At 37.3% G+C, this 17128-nt stretch overlaps 1 protein-coding gene across 4 annotated transcripts; it reads left to right on the forward strand.

Annotated features, from left to right (window-relative positions):
* Positions 1-16758, forward strand: lsr (lipolysis stimulated lipoprotein receptor). 4 transcript variants are annotated; one of them, XM_079610921.1, is made up of 11 exons: positions 25-634; positions 2120-2446; positions 4219-4338; positions 4974-5030; positions 7769-7915; positions 10213-10413; positions 10509-10559; positions 10983-11111; positions 12569-12848; positions 12923-13388; positions 15990-16758. In XM_079610921.1, the coding sequence occupies exons 1-11, from the start codon at positions 595-597 to the stop codon at positions 16023-16025; spliced, it is 1854 nt and encodes a 617-aa protein (XP_079467047.1). In that variant the 5' UTR covers positions 25-594; the 3' UTR covers positions 16026-16758. The 4 variants fall into 4 exon arrangements, with proteins under 4 accessions (XP_079467049.1, XP_079467047.1, XP_079467048.1 ...); XM_079610922.1 differs by having other exon boundaries at positions 217-634; positions 10983-11096; XM_079610923.1 differs by lacking the exon at positions 4974-5030 and having other exon boundaries at positions 1-634.
* Positions 16759-17128: the final 370 nt, after the last annotated feature.

Here is a 17128-nt window from a genome sequence, read left to right on the forward strand (position 1 = left end):
GCTTCACGAAGCCTCGATCTGCCCACCACTAGTTAGTAGTTACTAGTTACCAGTGAATGTTAAATTAGATTTGAGAATCTAGGTTACTTGGAAAAGATATCCGAAGTATGAAAGTAGTTCGAGCCTTCGAGGTTACCAAAACCTTCCGGGCGATTATTAACTCGGCCTTCATAGATTGCCAGTGGACTAAACCATTTCTCTCATCAAAGGTGGATTACAGGGCGTTGTATTATTAAACGGTTTGGGTTCATCTCGTCAAACCGGATCTGCAGTCACGAAATACTGTTTTTCAATATGGTGTCCGATTGTTTAAGAAGCAAAAGAAATGTATAAGAATCCTTATTTTTAAACAGGCAAACTGTTGTTCTCTTTTGGGCCCCTATGACTGTACGCGTATTGTGTTTGCAGTGGCCCGCCGATCTCACCTGAGTTTCGGGTTACACTTTCATACCTCGCTGAACGAGTCCGCGAGGAAATGGAGGACGTACCTGTCTGAGACAAATACAGCTGCATTAACGACACATAGGCCTACTCGGACTTTCTTTACCTACTTTTGGGGCATTTAATTTTGGGTGTGTTTTAAAAGATCTTGAAATGTGGCAGGGTATAATCTTTACCCTTTTCTTGTTCATAGGTAAGTGCGTTATTTCTTCCTCACCAAAGCTCAGATGTGACAGTTTATGTTTGACTGTTTTCACTTTTTTTGTAGATTTGTATTGGAAAATATCAATAGATTGTCAGATTTTAGTTTATTACAGCACTAGATCTCATGAAGATCATAGTCTATGGACCTTTTCGTACTTGTTTGGTCTTATATAATTTACAAAAATAAGTGGCCAAATGCTATAAGTTACTAGCTAATCATTGAATATTTATCCTTCCCAACTTTTAATCAGATAATTACTATCTTACTAATGGAAATCGATTTAAATATCAGATATTAATACAAATGTATATCCATTTTGAAATAGACCTTGGTAGTTGTTATTGTGCAATGGTTTCACTTTGTCTTGTATTTTCTTAAGTGTGTGTTGTTTAGGGAATGAGTAATGTGGATTGTGTGGGAGGAGGTGGTCATGTCCCCTTCACACTGAGATAGTTTCGGTCAGACACATGAGTCACATCCTCTGATAATCTTTGTAAAAACATATCTAGCCTAACCCACAGCCTGATGTCATAATGTGATGTCACCTACGCCAAAAGTTTGTTTACCCTTTTTTAGTAATCTCAAACATTGCTTAAAATGGCCTTTTGGACTCTTTTTGTAGTAAATGGCATCTGTCCTCGTTTTTAATGTATCATTAAGCAGTTGTGCTTGAAAAGACTGTTTAATTATAGCTTTTGTGAAAGGCTATTGTTCTTTGAGCTGTAGGCTATATTAGGGGTTTTCTTTATTTTAGAGGAGGACTAACATGAATATGCATAATAATGAAGCATGGCATCAATGTCACATTGTTTGTTTACATAGGAAGTAGTGCAATAATAACCTTAACCCTCATAGTCAAGTGTGAATAGAGAGTTTTTTTTTTTCTCAAACGTGTTTTTAGGAAGCCACCAATAAAAAATACAGTTTAATTAAAATGTTCCTGTCTGACAAGATTATAAGAATTATCAGATGTTGTTTGTAGTTTTGTAACTAAATGTAACCCACATTTAAAAAATACTTTGACCATTGCTTTGATAATTTGTTGCAAGTTCAGGGCTAATAAATATTACAATGCATACATATCTCCTGAATTTGACTAGAATAATGCTCTGATTTAAACACTGCTAATATCATAGTAAGAAAAATGATTGCGTAGTTCACCAAAAATGAAGATATTTTTTGATGAAATCTTTCAAACGCCATATAAAAGTGAATTTTGCATCCGATGACCCCTTTAAGGCTTTTCATAAGAGAGGCTCTTTAAATGTACTGTCCTGCCTTTTGAAATGGCTATTTGGGTATTTGTTATTGCCTAAAGGACTTTCATTCCTTTCCTTTTTTTAATTTGGATGATATTTGATGCGATCTATATTTTATTCTTAATTCCTCCTGTCCAAGTTTGTGGGATGTCTTAATCCTCTCTGTTTCATCTATTTGATACTGTTATATTCAAATGTGTCTCTTCTCCCACAGGCTTCACCACAGCCATCACTGCCATCTGCAAATACCCACGCTATGTGGTCATATTATTCCAGCCGGTCACACTCAGCTGTGATTACACTACCACGGCTACATCCCCTCCACTGATCTCCTGGAAGTACAAATCCTACTGCAGAGACCCGATCCAAGCTGCTCTAAACCCCAGCAGTGCTGACAATGCCATCGCTCAGTCCAACCCAAACTACAACCCCAACATAGAGTGTGCAGACAGTGCCAGGACCGTTCGCATAGTGGCTTCGAAACAAACGGCGGTCTCACTTTCGAAAGACTACCAGGGCCGTCAGATCAGCATCACCAATAGTAAGTCATCTTTGGGCAGAGAAACCAAAAGAATATGAATCAAATTAGTTGGCTTAGCAAATAGATATTTCCTTCATTATCTTTCACGCTAATTATGCCTGTTAAAATGTATTGTAGGAGCTATTGTTAATTTCACTGTTAATATTATTGCTCTATTATATTTTATCTAATTGAATAGCATAGTGAATATTTAGAGCTGCTTCAGCAGGGATCAATGCTAAGGATTTTTTTTTCTACTGGCCTGGTTTGGTGTTACTAGTATCTCATTTCACATATTTTGTTTCTGTGTTGATTCTATATTAAAATGTCGATACAATGTAACAATGTGTCTCTGGCTCTTGTTTTAAATTATTTTGTTCCGTTATTGTGCTTGTTGTTGACACGTTGTACAAGCAGAATGTGGCGGTTGGTCGGTGTGGTATTAGTCCCGCCCCTCCTCCACTGTGATTGGACGGTTGGGTAAAAAGTGATAGTGATAAGCGCTGCGTTTTACCCAAAGTTGAACATTCTTCTACTCTCTGCGACCTGTAAAAAACGCAGAGCGCTTCAGCGTGAAAAAAGCGCTCAGCTCCTCGTTCCGCTCATGACGTTTTAAAAACGCGGCGCTCCCATTGAAAACAGTTGAAAAAACACGCCAGCCGTGTGAAAAAAACTCTTTGGTGGACACACAGCCTATTTTTATTTTTTTTCTACTGGCCTGGTTTGGCCAGTGGTTACAATTTTCAGGTAATTTTTTTAAAATTATGTAATCAAATGTAAAATAACACTGTAGTCTTCACTCATAAATAAGATGAATCATTATTAAAGTTACAAAAGTTATTCAGTCAGGAGCAGTGAGGGATTTTCTTTGTCTTTTGTTGGAATATTAGGCTGCTGTCACTTTAAGAGCTGCACGTATCCAACATACTGTTACACACGTACAACTGTGTACGCTCACTTAAGACATAACCTACAATGTTTCACAAGGATACTTTCCTATATGGGCATTTTGGCATAATAATGTGTGAATTTGTCCATTCAAGTGCAAGAAGACATGAAAGCGGACTTAATTTAATAGGCTATTCGTGCACTGTCTGAGAGGCAGTTTTCTGGGATGTTTGCGCACAGAAAACTTTAAGACCGCCTTCCTGTAATAATGTAGGGAATCACTCATTGTGCATAATTCACGTAACGTTCATGTTTTTACTTGCACATACGATTTAGTTTTTATCCAAATGACGCATGTGTGCTGAGTAATCAAGATCAGCAATCAAGAGCATCCAACGTCAGTTAATGTTAGTAATATGGTCCTTATTTTACTTTCTTTGCTGTTACCAATTTGCCATATCTGACCGCACACCAAACTTTCCAGTGGCATCTGTGAAAAAGGGATACAATCGACAAGCTTGCGCATCTGTGCCATGTACGCTCATCGCTCAATCCACTCTGCATGTTACCCTTATCAGCTATATCAGCTGAATATTTCATTTGCTTAATATTATGTTAATTAGGTATATTTACTTCATAGACATGCTTCTCTGATATCTCCATTGTGCTTTGTTTGCGGTGTTTCTCTGTTTCTCTTTGTTTGGATTACACGATCATGGTATTTTTGTAATATATATATATATATATATATGTATATATTGTTTATTTATGTGTATTTTATTATTTATTCAATATTTTAGAATTATCTTCATTATTTTCACTAACGATGTGCAATGATTATTAAATATGATTTAAGCACCTCTGAAACCTATTCTTACTTCTTTCTTTTTTATATATATATATAGATGCAGATCTTAACTTTGCTCAGACTGCTTGGGGAGACAGCGGTGTGTACATCTGTACAGTCGGCTCAGCCCAGGACCTTTCAGGGAATGGCGAGTGTTTTACAGAGCTCATTGTGCTTGGTAAGTGTTTACCTTCTGACAATCTATCTCAGACTGATAGACACCCAAACATTTCATCATGTGTGATTTTAAACGCATGCATTGCACACTTGTTCGTTCGTTCAACTTGTTTTGTCTGTTTTGTTTTTGTGCATGTGAGGAATTAGGGCTGTGTTAGATGATATCTTGGAAGTTATTTGTGTGTTTTCAGTTAATATTTGTTTGTATTTTTGTTATTAAAAAATATTATTTTCAATGGTCACAGTTTAGATTAGGGTCCAATAGTTAGTAAAATAGTTGTTACATTTAGGTATTAGGTAGGATTAAGCGATGCAGGCATTAATATGTGCTTCATAAGTACTATTAAACAGACAATATCCTAGTAATATGCTTGTTAATAGTGAGAATTGGACCCTAAACTAAAGTGTTACCTTTTCATTAATTTCCACCTGGAAGGTCACGGTTTGCTTGTGAAGGATTCAAGAGCATTTCTTTAATGTTATAGAAAACAATTATATATTGATAATTACTAATATTAATAATTAGACTAATAACAGTAGTAGTAATTCTATTAACTTAAAGGCTATTTTTTTTTCTCCTTGGGCCGATGCCGAAAGGCCTTTTTCAGTAATTATGGCTTTGTCTTTCTTTCACAGAGAGAAAGTCAAATACTACAGACCTGCTGCCTGGCATTGATTTACTGATCATGGAAGGTAGAATAAGTGCTTCTCTCTAGAGGTCTGGTTAACTTTGGAGCTGTACTTGAATCCTTCACCAGCCACGGCCACAGTCTCGTTCATAGAAAGTATAGACTTAACTATAGATCTTGGGGTAGAATTTGATGCATGAACAAGATTTTGAGGGACAGAAGGACTGTGTGTTCAATGTGTGTCACTGTGTCCTTGAATGGTGTCCAGCCTCTTAAACATTGAAAATTTGTTTTTAGTACAACATGTTAAATGAATCCACAGCCTTGTTTTTATTTGTGTCAGATTAAAGGTACACTATGTAACTTTTGGCCTTCTAACGGTTAAAAAACAAAACATTGCATGCATTTTGCATAAAAACATTGTTTTGGTTGTGCTTTGCCTTTGCGTAATGAATATGGTTAACCTACTGCTCACAAAACCTTCACTACTAGGCTTAATGCTGTGTTAACGCCGAACGCGAGTTGAGCGTCTGGAGCGAGTGATTTCCATGCTAAGTCAATGTAAAGGCGCGTTGACGCGCGCCTGGAGGTCCTGCGATGCGATTTCGCCTCATTTGTGCGTCCAGTTTGGGCGAAAGAGGCGAATTTAGTGTTTTATTTGGTGCTTTTTGTGCATTCACACGTTTGAAGCGAATTCGGGTCTGACGCCCAGGTTGAAAAATCTGAACTTTGACGTCTGTTCGCGCCGCGTTAACCAATCAGGAGCCTGCTTGCTGCTGTCACGTGGTGAAGTGACGTGATAAACGGTGGGAAAACCCTGGTGTGGTTTTAATGCACAACAAAGCAAATATTTTATCACATAAAAACTTGATTTTAATATACGAGACGCATTCATTTGGCTATTTATTCCATATCTAAATCTAGATTATATGAAACATTATTATTCTAATGTAAAGACTAACCAACACACTTTAGTTTATAAGAACATAGTTTGTGTCTGGACAGTGTTGTGTGAGAAAATAAATCACAGGACAGGTTTATTACTTTTGAGGCTGGCTCCATTAATCAACAAAACAAACATAAATTACATATTATTTTACAGTATAACCTGAACAAAGAAATGGCACAGACCTATAGAATTATTCAGGACATCAAAGATAATGACATTGTTCAGCTATGTTAACTATGAATGTGACACTGAACACTTGCAGGCATACATTTCTGAATGAGATGACGAAAATTCAAATATGGGATTTTTTACCATGTTATATTAATAATAGGACTACTAATAATGTATGATTTTATAATTTTACCTTATATACTAATGTGGAAAACCTGCCATTTGAAAAAGTTTTAAGGTCTAATTTAGCCTCAAACGCTCGCTTTATACACGCGTCCAATTCGCTTAGGACCTGCGAGTGGATTCAAAATGTTCAGGCGTCCAACTAGACGCGATAGAAGCGAATTTGCCGCTCAATTCGCATTTGGTGTGAACGCAGCATAAGAGATATAACCAGTTTAGATAGAAAAGGATGTCAAGCTGACAAGCTGAAGATGTCACTGTAACTTTACCCATTAATAGACACGGTACTTCCTTGAAAATAAATTCCAGCACAGCTCTACAACCATAATAAAATGACCCTTCACAATAGATGATGCTTCACAATCACCTCTGTTAGAGAGCTACATATGGCAAACTATCTGTTTAATAAAATACATTACTCACCTGTTGAGTAAATAAAAACGCCATCTCCGCATCACTTTTACAACATTTCAAACCCTCAGTTCTTGCCATCTCCGAAAAGCCAAGCCGATGTTGATTCTAGTTTTATTACAAGCTCTGTCGCATTCTCTTTTTGCCAGCAGACTCTCCTCTGTTCGGTGTTTGTTTAAAACGGGTGATTCCCCGGAGGTTTGAGATTTAGCGGCTCCATGTCAATCTTTCTCACTCGTTGTAACAACTAACCTCTAACACTCCCACACCATACATGCGTCAAAGCAGCCATCAACTTTTCTTTATTTACGGAAAATCGTAAGTCTAATATATTTAATAGACTTACTATAGTGAATCCGAGCAAGACAAAAACACATTTTGGAAGGATTGATAAAAGTTACATAGTGTACTTTTAAGTATGTTGTCTAGTCTGACTGAGGTCAATTACTAATTAATTATTATGCGTCTTTTATTTGAGTACTTGATTCTGATTGGCAGCATTCTGTCTTAACACGTAATAAACCAATTTCAGTAAAACGATATTAAACATCCATTTATTTATTTGGTAAGTAGCTATAGAATAAATGGGTTAATTTACAGTTAGATGACGGACTGTACATTACATTAGATTTGCATAAGCCTCTGTAATTTGGTGGTTTTCTCTGTCAGATTGTGGAATAGTTTCTAATGTCTGCACATGAGTCATGTTGTGTCTGTGCATGTAGGATGTTGGTATGGTGCATGCTGGAATCAAGCCCTGGCAGAGTATTGTGAGGCAAAACCTGTCCGGCTGGTTTTTCTTTGTGCGTCAAATACTTCTCTTTTTTTGTTGTTGCTTGGCAGCAGCAAGAACTGACAGACGTGCACACACGAAGATAAAAACATCTCATGACATGCCAAAATATAAGTGTGTAAACTATATCTATAATCCAATTATATCCCAATTTTATGTCTTCTGAGCAGTCATCTCATGAAATTAAACCAATATTGCTTTTACACGGGTATCTTTTGAGTATTTTCTGTTTAATTCCCTGAGTCCTCTGTTTAGTATCTGAAGCAAGCGATTTGTCTCTCTTGTTGTTCTCCAGACTGGTTGTTAGTGGTGTTGGTGGTCCTGGGCTTCTTGTTGTTTTTGCTCCTGATCGGTATCTGTTGGTGTCAGTGTTGCCCTCACACCTGCTGCTGTTACGTCAGATGCCCCTGCTGCCCGGAGCGCTGCTGCTGTCCCCGCGCCTGTGAGTCCACACTTCCTCCACTTCCCCTTTTAGCCACAAATGGGCCTGTTCCATTATTTAGGAGAGTGAAAGTAAATCAAACTAACCACCTCATAATTTTCACTGTCTTTTCATTCAGTGTTATTTTTGTATTATTTATATACTATTATAGTTTTTATCAATATTTTGATATAGCATTTATATTTTCATTCATTTTAGTAAAACATTGTCATCTATGTGCCTCTTTCATTTTTATTATTTTTCTTTCTTTAAATATTTAGGTATAATTTATTTTTATTTCAGTTTTAGCTTTAGTTTAGATTGTTTCTTTTTATTTCCAGTTAGTTTTCATCTTTTATTTATTTTGTTAACATTTTTTTTAATAGTTTTGCTTTTAGTTAAACATAACCCTGGGAGTGGAAAATGTGTTAAAGGAAAAAGTGTTCAAAATTCACCTTTGTGTGAATAGTTATTTTTATTAGTGCTGTCAGTAGATTGAAAATAAATAATCTAATTAATTGATATGCTGATGAATTGGTCAATCAATTATAACTGTCTCAACCACTTTAAAGGGTTAGTTCACCCTAAAATTAAAATTCTGTCAGTAATTACTTGCCCTCATGTTGTTCCAACCCCTTAAGCCTTTGTTCATCTTCGAAACACAAATTAAGATATTTTTGATTAACTCTGAGAGCTGGCTCACTCCTTAGGCTGCTAGGTAACTGATATCTCCCAGCCCAGAAAAGTTAGAGAAGACATCGTTAAAATAGTCCAAGGGACTACAGTGGCTCAACCTTAAGTTTATCAAGCGACGAGAATACATTTTGTGCGCAAAAATAACATTATTGAACTATTCATTTTCTTCTGTGTGGGGCTCTGAGTGAGTTCACATAGTGTAACAGCGCAGCGCTTCTGGGTTGTACGTCAGAACGTAGGCTCACTATTGGCTGGCGCTGGTCCATGTGTGTGATGCTGGCCAATAGTGATCCTACATTCTGACGTACAATAAAGTCATTATCTTTTTCTTTTTTTTGCACACAAAACGTATTCTCGTCGCTTGATAAATTTATGGTTAAGCCACTGTAGTCACTTGGACTATTTTAAACATTGTCTTTACTAACTTTCTGGGCCGGCAAGTTTCAATTACAATAGAAGCCTATGGAGGAGTGATCCAGCTCTCAGATTTATTCAAAAATATCTTATTTTGTGTTTCGAAGATGAACGAAAGTCTTTTGGGGTTGGAACAACATGAGGGCGAGTAATTACTGACAGAATTTTCATTTTTGGGTGAACTAACCCTTTAAGTTTAAGACTGCTTTAAGTCTGATTTTTAGGAAGGGAACCACCAACTTCTTTTTACATAGACATAAACAAAACCAGGCATAAATCACATGAAACAGTCAGGCAATAAAAATGTATTTTGCTATTTTACATAAAATATAATAAAAACTACAATAAACCAACAATGGATACTGAAAACAAAACAAACAATGAGCATACAAGAAAGAAAGACTGTACAGATGTAGACAGGCTTGGCTTTAAATACCCACAGCTGATATGGAGTTGGTGTAACAACAGTACATGAATTGAAATGAACTTGAAAGCCTTATCTGATATAGAAAGACAGTCTGGTGAAAGATGGAGATGGTGGTCTTGGACATAGAATAATTCCAATCAAACGTGCATGTAATCCCAAAAAGCAAAGCTACATGTTTATGATCCTTGTGCCTGAGATCCACAAGGTGAAGTAAAGACACATTTCATGAATGAAAATCCTCTCTTATCTGGAAGCAATGATTAGAAGCCATATGAGTAGAAATAAAGAGTCCTTCTACAACAGAAGACATTAGCAGTGAAGCAAGTTAACAAACACAAATAACTCTTAAATAACACAGAAAAAGCATGTGCAATGATTATAAACCAATACAAAAACCACACCAGAAAATATGTAGAAAAAATATAAGAAAAGAAAATACTCCTTACATTGATTGCGCTTAAAACCAAAATTTCCCAATCAGGACTCAAAGTGGTTTGTGGTAACACAGCAGGTAAACCATGCTTCCTCTGTCCAACAAACCTAACTTGCTCTACTACCCACCTGGGTATAAACCATCTACTAGAGCACCCTAGCGCCTCTGGTGGTGTGTAGTAGTAGTACACTCAATATGAAAAAAACAAGGCAACAGGCCTGAGCCTGTTACACAGTTGTAAACATTTGCATGCATGAATATTTGCAGAGAATAGCCTCTAAACGTTAACACACATTTTATTGCATTTTTTTTAATTAATAACTTGCACCAAATTAAAAATGTTTGCAGTATACGAGGCTGGTAAAATGGCTAAGTCTGGTGGTGTCTCCAGTCAGTACCCACACACCCTCTATGCCTCAAACATGTACGGAAAGCCAGGTTATGAAGTTGGCGGATCTGCACATGGCATAACCATGCTCCCTATGCCGTTGGCCGTCGGTGGTCCTCCCTCCAATGGCTACGGCAGAGACTACGACGGGGCCAGCTCAGGTCAACCCATCCTCTCATTGCCCTAAAAACTGCAGTTTAACAAGAGTTTTTTTACATAAATCTAATTAGTTGATCATTTGTTCTCCCCACTACAGTTGGCCAAGGATCTCAAGTGCCGTTGATGCAAGACCACGATGGTGGAGGAAGTACGCGACTACATCAGTTTTGGACTTATGTTTTATATTATATTTTTAAATTAAAATATTATTTTTCTTCATTAAAATACTTGGCAGAGCATATGTAATTGATTTGCAATATATTTATTATCTAGTAGTTCTTCATAGTCATTTATTAATCAATCTAAATCAGGGGTGCCCAATCCTTTTCCTGGAGACTTGCCTAACTGCAGAGTTCAGATCTAGCCCTGCTCCAACACAACTGTCTGTTATGTAGTGCTCCTGTAGATCTTCATTTTCTCGTTCACTTGGTGTTTGATCAGGTTTTAGAGCTGAACTTTGCAGAAAGGTAGATCTCCAGGAATAGGATTGGGCACCTCTGATCTTTATTTTTAAGTGATTTTAAACCTAAATGTTGGTTGATTTAAATCTAATGTTGGTATTGTTTTTCAGGCCGTAGTGGATACCGTGTTCAGGCCGACCAAGATGGAAACCCAACACGGGTGCTTTACTATATGGAGCGAGAACTGGCCAACCTTGACCCCAGTCGCCCAGGGAACACTCCAGGCAAATACAGTCGTCGTGAGTTCTGGAGATGGGCACTATCGTTCACTCTGAGGGTTGGGTTATAACAAAGTGGTACTTAAAGGGGCTATATGTAGAATTCAGGAAACCTTGTTATTAGCGACACCGTTGGCCGTACAAGTAATTGTGTTTATAATTGTGTTATACAGGACTCCCTTGTAAAAGAGACTGTGTCTCAATGGGACATTTCCTGTTTAAATAAAGGTTATATATATAAAAACAAAGTGAACACAAAGTTGATTAGTATTCATTTTAGTTCTTTGCTTAGAAGTAAAAAGAAGTTTTAGGAAATGCCTTTGCAGTAATATACTGTGAATAAATATCCAGACTTCATCAACGCTGCTGAGAGCGACGTTTAGAATATGTAAATATATGCTGTGCACTTTTTTCAATAACTAAATAAATGCTCAACAAAAATGACAGCGGTGAGAAGCGGCAGTTAAGAAAGCATCGGATCGCAGTGACCTAGATATGTTTGCACAAGCTCTGCAATTAATGTTATGTCATATCAATGGCATCATGTCGACAGATGAGGTGATTAAAATTACACTGTTATGATAGTTTGATTATAAAGTACATTTGGTACTGTATAGTCTACAGATCTGGCTATGTGAGACTATAGCTTGAGTTAAGGCCATTGCACACTGAGTCCGAAATTCGCATCCGAAATTTTCGCACGTTAAAAAAATAAATACGACCTCACGTTATGTCAATCACGCTTGCACACTGCCTCCGAAACTTTCGTCCGTCATAAAAAAAATCGTAACGGGTTCGATTTTCTGCGTTTTTCGCATCCGTAACAAGCAGTTTGAATGGTGTTTGAATGGTGCTTTGACAATTCAGAGCCACCGAATCACAAATACGAAAAAACGCATACGAAAATTTCGAACTCAGTGTGCAATGGCCTTTAATCTTATTTCTTTGCATGACACATTGACATACAGTACAGAATGGCTCTTTAAGCATCATCCAGAACATTGTATAAGCATTAATTTCATGTCACAGAGCGGAAGAGAGGTTTTCAGGGCCGTGCGTAAATGTCACATCAATTTCATTTTCCTAACAAAAACCTTTTAAAAAATCAGTTCACAGGCTTTCAAAGACAATCTAGAAAGTTGGGGAAGGTCTCTTTTTTTAAGTTTCTTTACAAGCTGTTGAAACATGGCAAAAAAAAGGGATTAATACATGAAAATTCTTACATATAGCCGCTTTAAAATGAAGTAGGACATGTTCCTGGATCAAGATCCTCTGATGGTCAATTAACAACATTCAAATCAACCAATTTTTGATTCACAAACATGTCCTACTTGTGTGTGTGAAAGTCCACAGGCAATCTAAAGGAAACGCATTTTGTTTCAGCTTTGTTTCCTGTAGATTCTAAATTTTTCCAAGGTTGGGGGATGATTTATTTGTAATCGTTTTGTTTATTAAAACATTTCTCACCTGTCCTCCAGTGGATGGTATGAGCGAGGTGAGCTCACTTCACGACGGTCCAGACTCTCGAAATCGTGGTCGGGCCAGACCACCTCAGCTAACCACGGTGTACGATGATGTGGACGAGAATATGAGTACCATTAGCAGCGTGTCTCAGCACATGCGACGGGACGAGCACAGGCTCCCTGACAATCGAGGACGCGCCCGCTCCATGGAACACTTAGACGATATTGGCCGCAATTACCGAGATGACTATCCACCCACTCGCCGAGATGGTGGGGCCAGGGGCGACCGAAGAGGGTTAGTGAATGAATCGTTCAATCATGCTAAATTAATGTGTTCAGTCCTTCTTAAAACATGACTACTCTGTCTAGTTCGGATGACGAGTGGAGCAGCAGCGGGCGAGGATACGACCGTGTCGCAGAGGACCGTCGACGCCGTGATTACTCTCCTGACAATCGTCCTCGTCGTGGAGACTCCTTCCGTGGGGTCGGTTTCCAGGGCCGCCGCAGCCGTAGTCGTGATGACCTGATGGATCTGGAGCGAGATCGTGGTCGCGGAGGCCGGGATGCATACGATGACAGCTTCCTGAAGGAGGCCATGGAAAAGAAGAAGTTAGGCGAACAGCAGAGAGGCCGCAGCCGCGAGAGGCTCGACAGCGAGAGCGACCGTTCTGACCGCTACAGGGGGCCACACGGCGGACCGCCTCCTCTGCCGCTCGCCCCGCCCTCTGGAAACCCTGATCGCCGTGGCAATCACAGCAACTTCCCACCTCCTCCCCCTTCCTACACTGAGTACAGTGACAGTTTGCCATCATCCAAAAAGAGCAATTTAAAAAAGGTAAGAGCCAGATTCAAAAGTAAGATAGATTTAAAAAAAAAAAAAACTAAAGATTTTTGCATTCAAATATCCAAAAAATCACTGGGACAGTGTTATATATTTTGTTCAATTGTGTACTTGCATTAATCCCAAATGTTTCCAACAATGCTTAAATCAAGAGAAATTCGCATTAACTTTCGAAATTAACCAGTGTAATGGTATCCAGTATCTAACCAGTATCCACGTTACCCTCGATTTCTGGTCCTACTTCTGTAAAAACCATGGAAACATCAAATATGCTTTAATATATTATGTTTTTTATTAGACAGGTGAGCAACTGTTTGAATACCTTTATTGACAGAAAACTAGTTATTGTTGCTCAAAAACGGTCAGGTCCTGTTTACACCTGGTATTAAGATTTGGTCTTAATTTGGTTTTGGTTGATCGGATTACAAGTGAACAATGCTAAATACACGTTCACTTAAGACATAAACGACTGTTTACGAAGAAACATTTTGACACATGAGTGTGTGTATTTGACCGTTCAAGCCCAGTAAGATAAGTACTCGCACACTGTTAGATCAGCAGCTTTATGTGCGTGCGTTCCTGGTCAGAATCAGTTCCGTCTCACATTTCGCATAGCATAAAAACACATTGTTTCTTGAGACCGCGCTATAACTCCACACTGGTGATGACATGACTGTGGCACTGAAGTCTGACGTCATCAGTTTGTGATCGTTTGGTGAGATCTGCCTATTTTAGTGACTCCCTATCAAGTAATAGAATGTGATTATCGGCAGATACTGATCTGTGCCCGATCGAACGGAGCATCCCTAAAACCCCTACATTTACCCACCCATAGACCCTCCCTGCAAAGAAATCCGGACAGAAGTGATTGAAAGGGGACAAAAGAGACTGATTAAAATACCAGGTGTAAACGGGTGTGTCTTATTTGATTAAAATACCAGGTGTAAAGGGGTTTGTCTTATTTGATTAAAATAATAGGTGTAAACGGGTATGTGTCTTATTTGGTTTATTTGTAGTAACAGTAATACTGCATTTTCTCCACCATACAATATATTTTAAAATGAACTGCATGCCATTTAGCAACACAAGTCATCCAGCTTTTATTAATGATATTTTAGTAGGATTGTTTTGACCAAGTAAAATAGTGCTGCATTACCCCACAATTTTAATTTGTCAAATAAAGTGACCTGCATAAGTATTAATTCAGCACTTGTGGCTTTTTCATTAGAATGAGATAAAATAATGTGAATTTAAGTGAACAAACGTAACTAAATTTCAAGTTCAGGGAAGAAAAATGTAATTGTAATAGACATAATCAACATCTGACTACGGCATATAAGCATAATGAAAATAGCAACGGAAAATGTCCCAGGCCTGGTCCTCTCTCGCCCTTCACTGGCGTCATGGGTCTCGAGGCTCTCATCCCTGCCCTGCTTCATACCACAGTAACATTAATAAAACTTTAATAAATTAGCTCATACAAGAACATGATTTCTGCCCGGTTCCCGTCGGATTGCTTTGCATCGGCTCTGGAGGTTAAGACGACATCTCCCATGAGTCCACGCTCATTTACGGGCATCATCAAGCTACGCCTTTGTTATTGTTTTGATTAAGCGACCTCTAGCAGCGAAACTTAAATACTGTGCCTTTAAAACGTATGAATTATGTATTGTTTCTTTAATGACAATTTTTTTAGGTTATTGTTGGTTGTTTTATTCACAGTGATATTCCAAACTGAAAGCTTTTTGAAAATCCAGCTAAAACCAGATAGCTTTACAACAAGGCAAGCTGGTCAGCACCAGCTGAAATACCAGTTTCTTGCAACGCTGTTATTGTTAACTAAAACTAAACGTATTAAAAAATTGAAATAAAAGAAAATATAAATATTAGATGAAAAACTTAAACTTAAAAGCTTTAAACAAAAATTAGACTAGCCGAAGTACTAAAATGACTAAAACTGAAAAAAATGGTTTAAAGCTAAATAGAAATATAAAAATGACAAAAGGACATAACAAAAAAAAGACTAAAAAATATAAAAAATGAAAGCTAACTCAAAATATATAAAAAATACTTTAGTATAAGTAATGCAAAAATAATCCTGGTTTGTTGGTACTTAATTAAATTTAAATATATTGTATAGTGTAATCATTGTTGTGCACTATTCATGTGAAGTAATCTATATGGAAGGAATATACATATTCCTGGCATGGAATAATAAGATATTCAAAAAGCAGGGAGGAGCAGTGATACTAGAAATAAACGAGTAGGCAAAACAGAAAAGGATATTTACAGCTGATGTACAAAATTGTATTTTAGTTAACTAGTTTGTGTGTACAGAGTTCAGCAAGTCAGTCAATGACTCCCCTGAAAAAAGAAAAAGAAAGACCATGCTTGCTTTAGGTGGTCATAGTGGTTTTTACAGTGGTTAGCTTCCACCTTTGGCTGAAACATTATAAAAATGTTGTTTTTCTGAATGTCTTTTCTTTGTCGATGTTAAGTGAAACTCGGAAGAAGACGACACTATGAATGCTTTAATATTCAGTCATGTTATAGTTTTAATACTAATACAAAGTTTTGCTGTGCTTCTTCGGTCAGAATGGAGCTGTGAGCAGAGAGAGTCTGGTGGTGTGACGCGGCAGTGAACGCTCAGGTGGAAAATAGTGTGTGTGTGTGTTTCCTCTGCTCTTTCACAATACTTATGTATGTGTGTTTGAGTTTTAGGTTGATTGCTGAGAAGGCTTTTTGTTAATATTCATCATTTATTTTTATGGGATTTTTTTAATGATAATAATTGTATAGCCATATAGTTTTGATTATTTCACTGTTATGTAGGCTCGTTTATGAACATGAAATAGCAGATTCTAAGCATTTTTTAAAATGATTTGGTTTCTATCATGAACATTTTTTTTAACAGCAAATGCTGAAAAACTGGCACTCGGCATCAGCAGTTATTTGTACTGTGCAAATATGTCTATTTCTGTATTTGAATGTGTTTTTAATAGATGTTCGTTTGTGTCCGGGGAAAAGATGAACTATAGAGTTTATTTAGTTTTTCAGGTATTGATTTTTAATTAATGTAACATAAAGAAATGATATTTGTATGGACTGATATTCAATTGTGTTTGAGGCTTCATGCGGTTTCTGCAAGTGGGTGATGATTTATATAATGTATTGTTAAATTTTGTATGCACATTTACCAATTCAAGAACCTCAATGAAATACCCCTGAGTGTGAATGTTTTTGTTTTATACATATGTTTAATACTTACTCTAATCTGAGATTTGGTCATACTACAGTCATTTGTCATTTTGCTATTTTTGTACAGTCTTGAAATGTCCATTTTCAATAAATCTTTTCTATTGTATTTCGGTTTGTTGTCTTGTTAGGGATCAATGTGACATACTTGCGTTGTGCCCACTAGATGGCAGTTTACTATTAATGTACAATAATAGCAGGGAATGACATACAGAATTAATATGCATCTGGCAATAACATTCATTATTATTATTGTTCATTTGTACGTCTGCAATTCAAATGTGCATAATGTTAGAAATGTTTCTGTGGAGATAAAGTTTTAACTGTTTTGGGCAGCTTGTTCTGATGTCATTGTCCTGTACATTGCTGTCTTTACAGACTAGAAGCTGACATACATGAAAGAGTGCTTCCTTTTAGGTGTTAATTTGTTCTGCCTGGTGGGTTTATTAGAAAACAAAGCATCTTTTCTAACCCAGATA

The sequence above is a fragment of the Phoxinus phoxinus genome (genome assembly GCF_949152265.1).
Source record: "Phoxinus phoxinus genome assembly, chromosome: 4".
Lineage (NCBI taxonomy): Eukaryota > Metazoa > Chordata > Actinopteri > Cypriniformes > Leuciscidae > Phoxinus > Phoxinus phoxinus.

Coding starts and splice junctions, on each gene's coding strand:
- lsr (XM_079610921.1), top strand. CDS start 595: ATGTGGCAGGGTATAATCTTTACCCTTTTCTTGTTCATAG. Junction 635..2,119: donor TACCCTTTTCTTGTTCATAG/GTAAGTGCGTTA, acceptor CTTCTCCCACAG/GCTTCACCACAGCCATCACT. Junction 10,560..10,982: donor AGACCACGATGGTGGAGGAA/GTACGCGACTAC, acceptor ATTGTTTTTCAG/GCCGTAGTGGATACCGTGTT.